Raw genomic sequence first — 16,930 nt, 5'->3', positions numbered from 1 at the left:
CGATCATCACCCCTGCTGAGTCAATACCGCGACTCGTCATTGAAGAGCACTTTTTGCCAGTCCTGTCTGGTCCAGCGACGGTAAGTTTGTGCCCATAGGCGATGTTGTTGCCGGTGATGTCTGGTGAGGACCTGCCTTACAACAGGCCTACAAGCCCTCAGGCCAGCCTCTCAGCCTATTGCGGACAGTCTGAGCACTGATGGAGGGATTGTGCGTTCCTGGTGTAACTCGGGCAGTTGTTGTTGCCATCCTGTACCTGTCCCGCAGGTGTGATGTTCAGATGTACCGATCCTGTGCAGGTGTTGTTGCACGTGGTCTGTCACTGCGAGGACGATCAGCTGTGCGTCCTGTCTCCCTGTAGCGCTGTCTTAGGTGTCTCACAGTACAGACATTGAAATGTATTGCTCTGGCCACATCTGCAGTCCTCATGCTTCCTTGCAGCATGCCTAAGGCACGTTCACGCAGATGAGCAGGGACCCTGGGCATCTTGCTTTTTCAGAGTCAGTAGAAAGGCCTCTTTAGTGACTTAAATTTTCATAACTGTGACCATAATTGCCTACTGTCTGTTAAGCTGTTAGTGTCTTAACGATCGTTCCACAGGTGCATGTTCATTAATTGTTTATGGTTCATTGAACAAGCATGGGAAACAGTGTTTAAACCCTTTACAATGAAGATCTGTGAAGTTATTTGGATTATCTTTGAAAGACAGGGATGTTTCTTTTTTTGCTGAGTTTAGTTATACCGATGTAGCATACAAGGTTATCTGACTTTTCTCAAAACTAACTTCATTGTGGCTATCTACTTCTTGTCCCTCATGCTAGCCTGCACAGCCAAATAATCACTCCAGCATTGTATACCATTTCTCCCCTCTTGCTGCAGCTTCGCTGTGAAAACATTTTAGAACGTTTGCAGCACATTGGTTTTCTCACCCGTGCTTATTTGGTTAACATTTTTTGTTGCTGCTACGGCACTAGTCTGGTGAGCACCCTTGGCGCTCTGCCCAAGCAAAGCGTGATTTGTTCGACGTGTTGTGAGGCGTCACTGGGTTTCCACCAATCTAGCTTATTTCTGCCATTGAACTTCCCCTGGCTTCTAGTGATGGGAAGTTTGGCTCTTTTCACTGACTTTTTGACTCGTTCAGTCAAAATAAATATTTTTACTAATTTCGTTCATTTGAGTCCAGAGCACGCAGGACCCCCTACCAACGAACGATTAACTGAAAACTCGTCATGATTCTGCAAGCCTCTCTTTTTCATGTTGTTCACCATCAGCAGAAAGGAAGAGGCGAAGTGAGAGGTTTCACTCTCGCCAAAATCTGTCCAAAATAAGTCCAATGCCTTTCTATGGGTTTATTTTGGACCTAAGCTTGTCTCCTGCTTTGATGCTTTTGGGACAACGACTCCCATTTGTTAGGGCGGAGAGGGGCTTGGTGAAGCTGTCATTTCTGACTGAGACTTGTAAAAGTATGCTTTAAACAATGTACATTTGTTAATTGCTAGGCATACAAATCAGATTATTGATACATTTTGAACCGAGGTCTAGTTGTGGACGCAACTGGACTACATTGTGAACGACTCTTGGTGGAATGCATTGCTTGACTGCCATGAGGGTGATAAGCACAATATCATTCGCAAACTGCAGCAACCCAAATGATTTGTGTTCGAGTTCCTTGAGCAAAGGCTGTGTGCTTGTTTTGGTTCGACAAAGATTTCTCTAACATTCAATAATAAATTAATTGCATTCGTTCTTGCGCCATGCAATCAATTATCGGTTCTTCTCTATGCTGCCTACAACATGATCTTTTTTTCCTGCGCTCATACAGTGCATTTGGGAAATTATTCAGACCTTTTTTACTTTTTCCACATTTTGTTACGTTAAAGCCTTAATTGGGTTAAATACACATTTTTACTACTCAATCTACACACAATACCCCATAATGACAAGGCAAAAACAGGTTTTCAGAAATGTAAAAAATAAACACACACCTTATTTACATAAGTATTCAGACCCTGATAAGAGACTCGAAATTGAGGTCAGGTACATCCTGTTTCCATTGATCGTCCTTAAGATGTTTCTACAACTTGATTTGGAGTCCACCGGTGGTAAATTCAATTGATTGGACATGATTTGGAAAGGCACACACCTGTCTATATAATGTGCCACAGTTGACTGCATGTCAGAGCAAAAACCAAGCCGTGAGGTCACAGGAATTGTCCGTAGAGCTCCGAGACAGGATTGTGTCGAAGCACAGATCTGGGGAAGGACACCCAACAACAACAAAAAAGCTGGGGCATTGAAGGTCCCCAAGAACACAGTGGCCTCCATCATTCTTAAATAGAAGAAGTCTGGAACCACCAAGACTCTTCTTGGAGCTAGCCGCCCGGCCAAACTGAGCAATCGGAGGGGAAGGGCCTTGGTCAGGGAGGTGACCAAGAACCCGATGGTCACAGGTACAGATTTCCTCTGTGGAGATGTTGTCCTTCTGGAATGTTCTCCCGTCTCTGCAGCACTCCACCAATCAGGCCTTTATGGTAAAGTGGCCAGATGGAAGCCTCTCCTCAGTAAAAGACACATGACAACCTGCTTGGAGTTTGCCAAAAGGCACCTAAAGACTCTCAGACCATGAGAAACAAGATTCTCTGGTCTGATGAAACTTAGATTAAACTCTTTGTCCTGAGTGCCAAGCGTCACGTCTGGAGGAACCTGGCACCATCCCTACGGTGAAGCATGGTGGTGGCAGCATCATGCTGTGGAGATGTTTTTCAGTGGCATGGACTGTGAGACAAGTCAGGATCGAGGCAAAGATGAACGGAGCAAAGTACAGAGGTACTTGATGAAAACCTTATCCAGAGCGCTCAGGACCTCAGACTTTGGCAAAGGTTCACCTTCCAACAGGACAATGACCCTAAGCACACAGCCAAGACAACACAGGAGTGGCTTCGGGACAAGTCTCTGAATGTCCTTGAGTGGCCCAGCCAGAGGCCGGACTTGAACACGATCGAACATCTCTGGAGAGACCTGAAAATAGCTGTGCAGCAATGCTCCCCTTCCAACCTGACCGAGCTTGAGAGGATCTACAGAGAAGAATGGGAGAAACTCCCCAAATACAGGGGTGCCACGCTTGAAGCGTCATACCCAAGAAGACTCGAGGCTGTTATTGCTGCCAAAGGCGCTTCAACAAAGTACTGAGTAAAATCCTGTCTCGGAGCTCTACGGATAATTTTATCAATTTTAGAATAATGCTGTGACGTAACAAAATGTGTAAAAAGTCTGAATACTTTCCCGAAGACACTGTATATATGCCTAATACATTTGTATATACTGTATATGACGTGAACAAACATGTGCTTCCGGTATTGTGTATACTGAGGTCGTGTTTTCCTGCAGTAGCTTTATTCATGTCCTTTTTCTCTCCCTTCAGGGAAGAAAGTTGGCGAGGAAGCCGTAAAGCTGAACCCTATGTGTGCCGAAAGTCATCAGTGGTGAGTCTTTTTCACTCTAGCCATACACTACACGTACATCATCTTAAACCTATGTTCCAATCCTAGATGGGAAACTCAATTAGTTTGTAACCCTAAAGTTATGTAACTTATGGCTTGGTACTATGTCAATTTATCCACTCAAATCCCAAAGAGTGAATGTTCTTACCTCTCCTTGCATGTCCACTCCATTGATTGCATATATTTTAGCCTCAATGTTGTTAGCATGAGTACATTTGACTCAGCCCTGAAAGTGAGTCACTCACTTCCTCCAACACCCATCTATGACCTCATTGGCTGTGTAGTGTGCACTATGCACACACCCACATTTCCAGACATGTACAAGCACATTGAAGTGAACTAGGTAAACAGAGGCTAGTGTTAAAACCTACTTGAGGTGTGTGTGCGTGTGTGTGTGTGTGTGTGTGTGTGTGTGTGTGTGTGTGTGTGTGTGTGTGTGTGTGTGTGTGTGTGTGTGTGTGTGTGTGTGTGTGTGTGTGTGTGTGTGTGTGTGTGTGTGTGTGTGTGTGTGTGTGTGTGTGTGTGACTATACTTGTGGGGACTTTGAAGTCCCCAGAAGATTAGTAAACAAACAAAAAGAATTACAAATTTTCTGGCTTTTTGTTAGTCCCCACAGGGTCAAATGCTATTTCTAGGGTGTTTAGGGTTAAGGTTAAAATTGCATTCAATATATTATTATTTATTCCAGTCTTTTACCATAATAATTTTTGGAGTGGACACGTTGTTTGCAGAGCCACAACCTATGCTACACTTGTGAGAAACACGTTTTAGTTTATTTACTTCCATTTACGAGTTTTGTCAATTTAGTCATTGTCTTTTGGAGCGCTCCTGTCAATGTTGAGTAAGGATGCCCACATTGACATATGGCCTACAGGCTACTTGGCCTACGCGCAAATGTAGGCATATAAATGTGCCCATTTGTGGATCTAATAGTATTTCTGATTGGCTTAACGCACCACCACTAATAAGCTGTGGAGCTTCTTTTTTCACCACAAACAGCAAGCAAACAAAGTCTGTTTTTACATCCACTGAGAATAACAATAGTTCCTCAATGTATTTGAAAAATCTTTCCAGCTCTCTCCTTTAAGATAACCACTCAAAAAATGTCATGCTCTTATCCAGTGGAAACATCATAAAATGATTACTTCTTATCCCTTGCTCAAATAGCCCACAGCTGTGTCTGTCCAGGAGCTCACTGGTGCTGGAAACTCTGAGGGCCAGAATATTTTATACAATGTTGCAAGTTTGCTAGCACAGCTTCGGGCCAGACCCAAGTTAATAGTTGATACAATGTTTCAAGTTGCATACAGGCCATGCATAGCCATAGGGCGGTGCACAATTGGCCCAGCGCCGTCCGGGTTTAGCTGGGGTAGGTCGTTATTGTAAATATGACTTTGTTCTTAACTGACTTGCCTAGTTAAATAAAAGAAAAAATAGCCAATGTGATTTCTAGGATATTATTTTATAATTTTTTTATTCTACTTGCAGGCTGCAATTGTTTTATTTGTTGGCTTTATAGGCCATTTTTACATAGTTGGTAATGGCAATAGAAGTTACTTTTTAGGTTTGTCATTTTCATTTAGATTTGGATAAAACATTTATTAACCACATGATGAATGAATCTGTTCCACGAAAAGGTGCATATGAAAACCCTAACTGGCACTCAGATTGGTAGAAATAGTAAGATAAATTGGCATTCCACATGAGAAAGGTTGCCGACTCCTTGTGCAACCTATAACCAGCAACTTCAGGAGAGTAATGGCAAAATCTGCGAAAGCCAGTAGGAGCGGGAGGAGAATAGTTGGGTTAGGTTACGTTTTTTTTTTTCTTCTGGTTATCTTGATCTCTACAGTGCCTTGCAAATGTATTCATCCCCCTTTGAGTTTTTTTCCTAATTTGTTGCATTACAACCTGTAATTTGAATGGATTTTTATTTGGATTTCATGTAATGGACATATACAAAATAGTCCAAATTGGTGAAGTGAAATTAAAAAAACATTTTTTTTCCAATAATGTTTTTTTTTTTAAATGGAAAAGTGGTGCGTGCATATGTATTCACCCCCTTTGCTATGAAGCCCCTAAATAAGATTTGGTGCAACCAATTACCTTCAGAAGTCACATAATTAGTTAGATTGCACACGATCTGTCACATGATCTCAGTATAATACACCTGTTCTGAAAGGCCCCAGGTTTGCAACACCACTAAACAAGGGACACCACCAAGCAAGCAGCACCATGAAGAGCAAGGAGCTCTCCAAACAGGTCAGGGACAAAATTGTGGAGAAGTACAGATCAGGGTTGGGTTATAAAAAAATATCAGAAACTTTGAACATCCCACGGAGCACCATTACATTATTAAAAAATGTAAAGAATATGGCACCACAACAAACCTGCCAAGTGAGGGCCGCCCACAAAAACCCACAGACCAGGCAAGGAGAGCATTAATCAGAGTCAACAAAGAGACCAAAGATAACCATGAAGGAGCTGCAAAGCTCCACAGCGGAGATTAGAGTATCTGTACATTGGATCACTTTAAGCCGTACGCTCCACAGAGCTGGGTTTTATAGAAGAGTGTCCAGAAAAAAAGCCAATACTTAAAGAAAAAAATAACCAAACCCGTTTGGTGTTCGCCAAAAGGCATGTGGGAGACTCCCCAAACATATGAAAGAAGGTTCTCTGGTCAAATGAAACAAAAATATTGCTTTTTGGCCATCAAGGAAAACGCTATGTCTGGCACAAACCCAACTCCTCTCATCACCCCAAGAACACCATCCCCACAGTGAAGCATGGTGGTGGCAGCATCATGCTGTGCGGATCGGTAGGGACTGGTCAGAGTTGAAGGAATGGTGCTAAATACAGGGAAATTCTTGAGGGAAACCTGTTTCAGTCTTCCAGAGATTTAAGACTGGGACGGAGGTTCACCTTCCAGCAGGACAATGACCCTAAGCATACTGCTAAAGCAACACTCGAGTGGTTTAAGGGGAAACATTTAAATGTCTTGGAATGGCCTAGTCAAAGCCCAGACCTCAATCCAATTGAGAATCTGTGGTATGACTTAGATTGCTGTACACCAGCGGAACCCATCCAACTTGAAGGAGCTGGAGCAGTTTTGCCTTGAAGAATGGGCAAAAAATCCCAGTGGCTAGATGTGCCAAGCTTATGGAGACATACCCTAAGAGACTTGCAGCTGTAATTGCTGCATAAGGTGGTTCTACAAAGTATTGACTTTGGGGGGGTGAATAGTTATGCACGCTCAAGTATTCTTTTTTTTTTGGTCTTAATTCTTGCTTGTTTCACAATAAAAAAAAATCTATTTTGCATCGTCAAAGTGGTAGGCATGTTGTGTAAATCAAATGATACAAACCCCCCAAATATCAATTTTAATTCCCAGTTGTAAGGCAACAAAATAGGACAAATTCCAAGGGGGGTGAATACTTTCGCAAGCCACTGTATCTCCCTCTTGAGTAATGTGTGTCTTATTTCATCAAAGAGTGCGCTTAAATCATCAGACAAGCTCAATGCATATGTAGTTGATTTTATTAAAACACGTAGGGTGTGTCTATATATGGAAAAATTTTGACCAATCCATTGTTCGAAAGAACTGACGACTTTCGGTCGACCAAGATGTATTTTTGTCGGTCACAGCTATAGATTTATGGAAGGCTTTCCTCTCTCTTTAACAGCTGTGTGTCCCTGGAGATTTATCCCAGATTCAAGGTTGTGTTTGTTAGGCACCAAATGGAAGAAAACAGATTGAAACAGAACTAGTCCTGGTATGGTAAGAGATGGTCATGTACAGTAGCACGAAGGAATAGAACTGTGATCAGAACCACCCTTTGAACGGCACACACCTAGGACTCGGGCGATACTATTTCCGACCCACTCAACTGATGTGTGAATCAGTCGTGGATGAATTTATATCCAATTAATCTCTTTAGTTAGTACAAGGCCTGAAACTTGCAATAGGACTTGCCCATGACAGAGGTTCAGAAGCCTCTGGTTTTGGGTGAGTGACAGAGTAGCCCTGCAGCTGTCCCTAGAACAGTGACACATGCCTTCTTGGGCTGCAGTGTGTGGCAGGAATGTTGTCCTTACAAGCATCTAGTTTTAGAGTGCCTTGCAATCCCTGCCAGGTAAAATAGGACAAGGCCTATCATCACTCTACTGATTCAAAAGGAACCACTCAGGAAAATTCTCAGGTACTACGTATTGATTTGATTTAAGTTTGTGTGTGTCCTCATTATGCTGCCAAAGCACACAAGGCCATGGCAGGAGATTGTCTGACTTGTGTGAACTAAACTTGATGATAACCAACAGTACCTTCAGAAGGTATTCACACCACTTGACTTTTTCCACATTTTTGTTGTTACAGCCTGAATTTTAAATTGATTTAATTACACTTTGGATGGTGTAGCAATAACCCAGTCAATCAAAAATACAGGCTTCCATCCTAACTCAGTTGCCTCAGAGGAAGGAAACCGCTCAGAGATTTCACCATGAGGCCAATGGTGACTTTAAAACAGTTAGTTTGATGGCTGTGATAGGAGACAACTGAGGATGGATCAACATTGTAGTAACTCCATAATACTAACCTAAATGACAGAGTGAAATGAAGAAAGCCTGTACAAAATACAAATATTCCAAAACATCCATCCTGTTTGCAATAAGGCACAATAGTAAACTGCAAAATGTGTCGAAGAAATTAACTTCATGTCCTGAATACAAAGCGTTATGTTTGGGGCAAACATCACTGAGTACCACTCTTAATATGTTCAAGCATGGGGGTGGCTTCATCATGTTATTGGTATGCTTGTCATTGGCAAGAACTAGGGATTTTGGGGGGGATAAAAATACATGGAATAGAGCTAAGCACAAAATCCTAGAAAGAAACCTGGTTCAGTCTGCTTTCCAACAGACACTTGGAGACACAGACACCTTTCAGCAGGACAATTATCTAAAACACAAGACCAAATTTACACTGGAGTTGTTTACCAAGATGACATTCAATGTTTCTGAGTGGCCTAGTTACAGTTTTGACTTAAATCGGCTTGAAAGTCTATGGCAATACTTGAAAATGGCTGTTTAGCAATAATCAACAACCAACTTGACAGGGCTTGAAGAATTTAAAGAATAATGTGCAAATATTGTACAATCCAGGTGTGCAAAGCTAATAGACTTATCCAGAAAGACTTACAGCTGTAATCGCTGCCAAAGGTGATTCTAACATGTATTGACTCAGGAGTGTGAATACTTATGTAAATTAGATATTTCTGTATTTCATTTTCAATAAATTTACAAAAGTTTCTTAACATGTTTTCACTTTGTCGTTATGGGGTATTGTGTGTCGATGGGTGAGACAAAAATATCTAGTTAATCAATTTTGAATTCAGGCTGTAACACAAAATGTGAAGGCATACAGTGAGCTCAAAGTATTGGGACAGTGACACATTTGTTGTTTTGGCTCTACTCCAGCACTTTGGATTTGAAATTATACAATGACAGGTTAAAGTGCAGACTGCCAGCTTTAATTTTAGGGGTGAACCGTTTAGAAATTACTACACTTTTTGTACATAGTCCCCGCGTTTTAGGGGTCCAAAAGTATTGGGACAAATTCACTTGTGTATTAAAGTAGTCAAAAGTGTAGAATTTGGTCCCATATTCATAGCATGCAATGACTATATCAAGCTTGTGACTCTACATATTTGTTGGATGCATTTGCTGTTTTTTGGGATTATTTCCAATTTATTTTATGCCCAATAGAAATTCATGTTAAATAATGTACTGTCCCTTTTGGAGTCACTCTTATTATAAATACAAATATGTTTTTAAACACTTCTACATGAATGTGGATGCTACCATGATTACGGATAATCCTGAATGAATTGTGAATAATGATGAGTGAGAAAGTTAGACACACAAATATCATAACCCCCAAAAATGCTAACCTCTGTTATTGTAATGGTGAGAGGTTAACATGTCTTGGAGGTATGATATTTGTGCGTCTGAATGAACTCGAACATAAGAAGAATTGTGTATTAGATAACTGGGAAATGTTTTTGCTAACCTATTTTCAGGCACCAATATACCATCTGTGTTTGATGAAATGACCCAACTTAAAGAATGGGTTGAAAATTGAGATGAATAGGGCTCGATAGACCTCAAACTCATTCCAGAATGCTGTTGATAAAGCAAAAACAACAAAAGCAACAGGAATGTAGGAGCTGTTTTGAAAATGGTGTCATCCCTTCAACTTGGTACATATCTATCATTAAACCAATCCCAAAGTCATCAAAGAATGATCCACAGGTTCCATTAAATTACAGAGGTCTCAGTATTTGGAAATGTCAGGTTTACTTGAAGATGAGCAGAACAGGTTTCGTAAAAACAGGGCTTGTATAGATCACATTTACATTGTATCCACTGTGATTAGAGCCAGACTACAATAATGTAAACCTACATAGTGCGTTCAAAGTATTCAGACCCCTTCCCCTTTTTCACATTTTACGTTACAGCCTTATTCTAAAATAGATTAAGTAAAATACATTTCCTCCTCAATCTACACACAATACCCCATAATGACGAAGCGAAAACAGGTTTTTAGAAATTTTTGCAAATGTATTACAAATACAAAAAATACCTTATTTTTTACCTTTAAGTGTTCAGACTCTTTGCTATGAGACTCGAAATTGAGCTCAGGTGCATCCTGTTTCCATTGATCATCATTGAGATGGTAAATTCAATTGATTGGACATGATTTGGAAAGGAGCACACCTGTCTATATAAGGTCCCACATTTGACAGTGCATGTCAGAGCAAAAACAAAGCCATGAGGTCGAAGGAATTGTCCGTAGAGCTCCTAGACATGATATTACTCAGTACTTTGTTGAAGCGCCTTTGGCAGCAATAACAGCCTCGAGTCTTCTTGGGTATGACGCTTCAAGCGTGGCACCCCTGTATTTGGGGAGTTTCTCCCGTTCTTTTCTGCAGATCCTCTCCAGCTCTGTCAGGTTGGTTGGGGAGCATTGCGGCACAGCTATTTTCAGGTCTCTCCAGAGATATTCGATCAGGTTTAAGTCCGGGCTCTGGCTGGGCCACTCAAGGACATTCAGAGACTTGTCCCGAAGCCAGTTTTGCGTTGTCTTTGCTGTGTGCTTAGGGTCATTGTCCTGTTGGAAGGTGAACCTTTGCCAAAGTCTGAGGTCCTGAGCGTTCTGGTGCAGATTTTCATCAAGGATCTCTCTGTACTTTGCTCTGTTAATCTTTGCCTCGATCCTGACTTGTCTCCCAGTCCCTGCCGTTGAAAAGCATCCCCACAGCATGATTCTGCCACCACCATGCTTCACCATAGGGATAGTGCCAGGTTTCCTCCAGACATGATGCTTGGCAGTCAGGCCATCGAGTTCAATCTTGGTTTCATCAGACCAGAGAATCTTGTTTCTCATGCTCTGAGAGTCGTTTAGGTGGCTTTTGGCCAACTCCAAGTGGGCTGTCATGTGCCTTTTACTGAGGAGTGGCTACAATCTGGCCATTCTACCATAAAAGCCTGTTTGGTGGCATGCTGCAGTGATGGTGATCCTTCTGGAAGGTTCTCCCATCTCCACAGAGGAACTCTCGAGCTCTGTCAGAGTGGCCATTGGGTTCTTGGTCACCTCCCTGACCAAGGCCCTTCTCCCCGATTGCTCAGTTTGGCCGGGCGGCCGGGTCTAGGAAGAGTCTTGGTGGTTCCAAACTCCTTTCATTTAAGAATGATGGAGGCCACTGTGTTCTTGGGGACCTTCAATGCTGTTTTTTGGTACCCTTCCCCAGATCTGAGCCTCGACACAATCCTGTCTCGGAGATCTACAGACAATTCCTTCGACCTCATGGCTTGGTTTTTGCTCTGACATGCACTGTCAACTGTGGGACCTTTTATATAGACAGGTGTGTGCCTTTCCAAATCATGTCCAATCAATTTAATTTATGACAGGTGGATTCCAATGAATTTGTAGAAGCATCTCAAAGATGATCAATGGAAACAGGATGCAACTGAGCTCAATGGCTCAGAATATTTATGTAAATAAGGTATGTGGGTTTTTTTGTTAACATTTCAACAACAAAAAATTGCTTTGTCATTATAGGGTATTGTGTGTAGATTGATTAATTGTTTAAAATGTAATCCATTTATAGTAAGGCTTTAACTTAACAAAATGTGGAAAAGGGGAAGGGGTCTGAATACTTTCCGAATGTACTGTGTGTGTGTGTATATATAAAAGTATGTAGAAACCCCTTCAAATTAGTTGATTCGTCTATTTCAGCCACGCCGTTGACTGACAGGTGTATAAAATCGAGCACACCGCCATGCAATCTCCATAGACAAACATTGGCAGTAAAACGCCAGGAGAACGCTACCTGTCCAAATGCATAGTGCCAACTGTAAAGTTTGGTGGAGGAAGAATAATGGTCTGGGGCTGTTTTTTATGGTTTGGGCTAGGCCCCTTAGTTCCAGTGAAGGGAAATCTTAACGCTACAGCATACAATGACATTCTAGACGATTCGGTGCTTCCAACTTTTGCAAGAGTTTGGGGAAGGCCCTTTCCAGTTTCAGCATGACAATGCCCCCGTGCACAGAGCGAGGTCCATACAGAGATGGTTTGTCGAGGTCGGTGTGGAACGTGACTGGCCTGCTCAGAGCCCTGACCTCAACCCCATCAATCACCATTGGGATGAATTGGAACGCCTAATTGCCCAACATCAGTGCCCGGTGGTTAAGTAAAGAGCAAAATTATTCATTATTAGATTATTATTTGTGCACTGGTCCTATAAGTGCTCCTTGTCACTTCCCATGAGCCAGGTTCTGACAAAACTCACACTCATTCTTATGTTTAATAAATGTATAGTGTGTGTGTGGCAGGCTTACAATGATGGCAAAAAAATTTAGCGTGTGCTGACCCTGGTGCTTGAGGGGGTACGCAGCTGGAGGTTGAATGTTTGTAGGGGTATGGGACTATAATAAGTTTCGGAACCACCGGTGTAGATTATTGACGCAAAAATGTAAATACAAATTTAATCCCACTGTAACACAATAAAATGTGAAGAAATCCAAGGGGTCTGAATACTTTTGCATTCACTGTATAGGGATCAGACCTTCAATTTTGTTGGTAATTCGCAACATGCTCTAAGCAACATTCCCGATCTCTCCCAACCTAAATGAAAATTGCCCATCATGTTCCTCCACAGGGGGAAATCCAGATTCCTCAGAGTGGTGCGGTGAGCCATCAGCATTATGTGCTTGGTCAATCATGAGCAGCTTTTCCGTTTGAACTGGTACCTCCCAGATCCACATACTTCTCTTGAAGCTCTGCCAGAACGGCTACGTGCTGAATACTTAACTGGGCCCAACCACTGAGAGACGGGAAAAATTCGCTGCGGCTAATATTGAGCAATCCGTTCCTCTGTCGCAGCCCTCTCCTGTGAGATGTTTGATCTGAATAGTGCCCTGATTAGTACGCACCTCTGGAATGCTAATCTGTTTTTCTTCCCTCCCCTGACTTCACTCTAGATGTATAGCAGTTAGTCATATTATAATAGTAACAATAAAACATTTTATTTGCCTTTTCAGGGCACTCAAGGACATCTTACATTAAAAGTAGGCCTACATAAAATTAAGTGCAGTACATACGATCATAAAAGGTGGCAAGAGTCCTGCAAGGGATTTTTATTTTGGCCCCAAAAACTGAACGTGTGAACCATCGCATTTAACCATGACAAGGTGACTGGGAACATGGATGTGTACAAGTAGACTAGCCATGACCTCCGTAAGACAGAGGCAAAACGACAGTACAGGGACAAAGTGGAGTCAAAATTCAACAGCTCAGACCTGAGACGTTTGTGGCACGGACTCCGAACAATCACAGATTATAAAGGTGAACGTGTGGTGGTTAATTTCTTTACTATCAAATGAGGAGAGACAAACTTATCACACAAGCCAGAGTTATACTTAAACTAAATCTTTATTCACTTATAAGGGAGCAGTTCAATACAACACACACATATAAAGTGAATCGATTGAGTGCTCTACGATAATGATGGCTGGTCGATGAATCACCCTTAGATGATTCGTTGAGAGCCCTGAGACAAAGAAACAAAGGTATTTTATAGCCAAGATACACCCCCTTCAGTCTACATGACGAACAACAGATGTATGGAATGGGTCACAAGGTTAAGATTTGTATGAAAGATACTTATAATTCACAGCAGACAGTATCTGCTGTAAAAACAGTTCTCTGTGTAGAGACCAAGGTCTGGTCTGGGGTCATCTCTCCCTGGTACCCTGTAGAACAGAAACATTAACTCATGCTCTGGAATACAGTATCATCCAGAGGCCCATCCTCAGTAGAACACACACAGATGAACGTTCTAACAACCCCTTATTATGTTGCGTAAAACAACCATTTAACGCAATAACAGTATTATAACAATCTTGTAATTTCCACTAGAGGTCGACCGATTAATCGGAATGGCTGATTTTAATTAGGGCTGATTTCAGGTTTTCATAACAATCGGTAAACACCATTTTTGGACGACCATTATGGCCGGTTTATATTACAATCCATGAGGAGACTGCGTGGCAGGCTGACCACCTGTTACGTGAGTGCAGACAGCAAGGAGCCATGGTAAGTTGCTAGCTAGCATTAAACTTATCTTATAAAAAACAATCAATCTTAACATAATCACTAGTTAACTACACTTGTTTGTTGATATTACTAGTTTAACTAGCTTGTGCTGCATTGCATATAATCAATGCGGTGCCTGAAGTTGTCACTTCTCTTGCGTTCAGTGTAAGCAGAGTCAGGGTATATGCAGCAGTTTGGGTTGCCTGGCTCGTTGCGAACTGTGTGAAGATAATTTCTTCCTAACAAAGACCGTAATTAATTTGCCAGAATTGTACATAATTATGACATAACATTGAAGGTTGTGTAATGTAACAGCAATATTTAGACTTTGGGTTGCCACCCTTTCGATAAAATACGGAACGGTTCCGTATTTCACTGAAAGAATAAACGTTTTGTTTTCTAAATGATAGTTTCCGGATTTGACCATATCAATGACCTCAGGCTTGTATATCTGTATGTTTATTATAATTAAGTCTGATTTGATATTTGATAGAGCAGTCTGACTGAGCGGTGGTAAGCAGCAGCAGGCTCGTAAGCATTCATTCAAACTGCACTTTCCTCCGTTTGCCAGCAGCTTTTCGCAGTGCTTGACTTGTTCTACATTTTGTAATGTTACAGCCTTATTCTAAAATGGATTAAATAAAATAATCTTCATTATCTACACACAATGACCCTTGATGACAAAACGAAAAAAACACGTTTTTAGAAATGCAAATATATTTAAAACAGACACCTTATTTACATACGTATTCAGACCCTTTGCTCTTACACTCGAAATTGAGCTCAGGTGCATCCTGTCTCCATTGATCATCCTTGAGATGTTTCTACAACGTGATTGGAGTCCACCTATTGTAAATTCAATTGATTGGACGTGATTTGGAAAGACACACACCTGTCTGTATCAGGTCCCACAGTTGACAGCGCATGTCAGAGCAAGAATTGTTAATTCCGCTACCGAACTGCCCCTAATCAAAACGAAACAAAACAGCCTAAAGCCAGCTGTCAGAAAACACAGAAAATGTAACTTTTTTCAATGTGTCAATCACTCTCGAGTCATCTGGGACCCACGGGCTAAGCCCAAGGGACTACTAGGAGGGCACTTGAACATTCGTAGTGTCATTCCAAAAAGTGATCAAATTCAACATCTACTCACAGACTCCAACCTTGACTTCCTCTGCCTCTCAGAGACATGGCTCCATAAAAACTCTCCATGTGCTGCTTTGATTGTGCCTGGCTACAATGTTTTCAGGAGAGACAGGATTGAAGGAAGAGGAGAGGGTCTGATGATTTACATTAAAGAACATATCCGATGTAAACAAATTGAGTGGTCATGTGATAATGAACTAGAATGTATTGGCCTGAACGTTACACTGTCTCCCCAAATGTCTTTTATACCCTTATTGGAATGTATAGACCACCTTCCACCAAAAGTGTGTTTTTTGATCAGTTTAATAACATGCTTAGGAAATGTGATTTTGGGAAGGAGGTCATCTTAATGGGAGATTTTAATATTAATTATGAAGACAAGTCTTGTAGGAAAACCCTCAAATGGATCACTAATACCTTTGACCTTACACAGCTCGTTAAAGGGCCAACCAGGGTGACCTGTTGCTTTAAAACACAGATTGATTTGGTGTTCAGTAATAAACCAGAGAGAGTGACTAAATCATTCAATATGGTTACTGGGCTATCTGATCATAATTTGACACTTATAGCCAGAAAGTTGTCTAAGAGCAGGTTTAAGCTCTCTACTGTTAGAAAGCCGGATCAACTAAGAATACCTAAGAGTGAATTAAACTATTTTGAAAACGCAATTAATGGAATTAACTGGAATAATCTCTTGTCCTATACAGACGTGGAAGCTGATAGTGAGGTTTTTCTATCCACAATCCAGGCTACAATAAATGGTTTCCTAAAGAAAATCAAATCCAAACCTGGCCAAAAGAGCACTCTTCCTTGGCTAAATGGAGAAATCTGGAAATTGATGAAAGAACGAGATTATGCTCTAAAAACAGCCCTAAAATTCAAATTAGAGCATGACAGACGTAGGTTTACCATGTTGAGAAATAAGGTGACGAAAGAAATCAGAGAGGCCAAGGCAAACATTTTTATTAACATAATTGGTGAGGCAAAGGGAAATTCTAAATTGATCTGGGAGAATCTAAAAAAGTTAACAGGGAAAGACCATAGTAACACCGCAAAAAGACTAGAAATCATGGTGAATAACAATCGAACACAGGATGCAGTCGAAATAGCAATAGCCTTCAATTCCAACTTTATTGACTCTGTCAAGGTACTGACACAGAACCCCTCCACTGGTTTCTTGGGCTCAGTGCTAGTAAATGACGCTCAACCTGTCTTCATCATAAGGGAGGTTTCTGAGTCAAAGGTGAACAAGGTGATTAGCTCACTAAAGAACTCTAAATCCAAAGATGTGTTTGGGCTGGACTCTACCTTTCTTAAAAACTACAAAGAGTCAGTCATTGTCCACGTTACTAAGGTCAACAACACATCTATTGGTCTGGGGGTGTTTCCAAGGGTATGGAAGTCAGCCATAATAACGGCCATCTTTAATTCGGGCGACCCTGCTGATGTGAGTAACTACAGGCTCATTAGTATACTACCTGTAGTGTCGAAGGTTGTTGAAAAGTGTGTAGCAGAACAACTGATTTCCCACCTCAACAACAGCCCCTTCACATTACACTCCATGCAGTTTGGCTTCAGAGCGAAACACTCCACAGAAACGGCCAACTGCTTTCTTCTGGAAAATGTGAAGTCC

General features: G+C 41.5%; 1 protein-coding gene across 3 annotated transcripts in view; it reads left to right on the top strand.

The window, feature by feature from the left end:
• Positions 1-16,930, top strand: part of LOC106604820 (regulator of microtubule dynamics protein 2) — a 116,302-nt gene that overhangs the window by 74,667 nt on the left and 24,705 nt on the right. For all 3 annotated transcript variants that reach the window (XM_082975174.1, XM_014199876.3, XM_014199869.3), the window contains one exon: positions 3,422-3,482. In XM_082975174.1, the coding sequence (XP_082831300.1) occupies positions 3,422-3,482 (61 nt within the window). The remainder of the gene's footprint in view (positions 1-3,421; positions 3,483-16,930) is intronic.

Source organism: Salmo salar, chromosome 01 (genome assembly GCF_965601325.2).
Source record: "Salmo salar chromosome 01, fSalSal1, whole genome shotgun sequence".
In the NCBI taxonomy this organism is placed as follows: Eukaryota; Metazoa; Chordata; class Actinopteri; order Salmoniformes; family Salmonidae; genus Salmo; species Salmo salar.
Note: the sequence above shows the minus strand (reverse complement) of the source record. Positions and strands in the feature narration are given on the sequence as shown.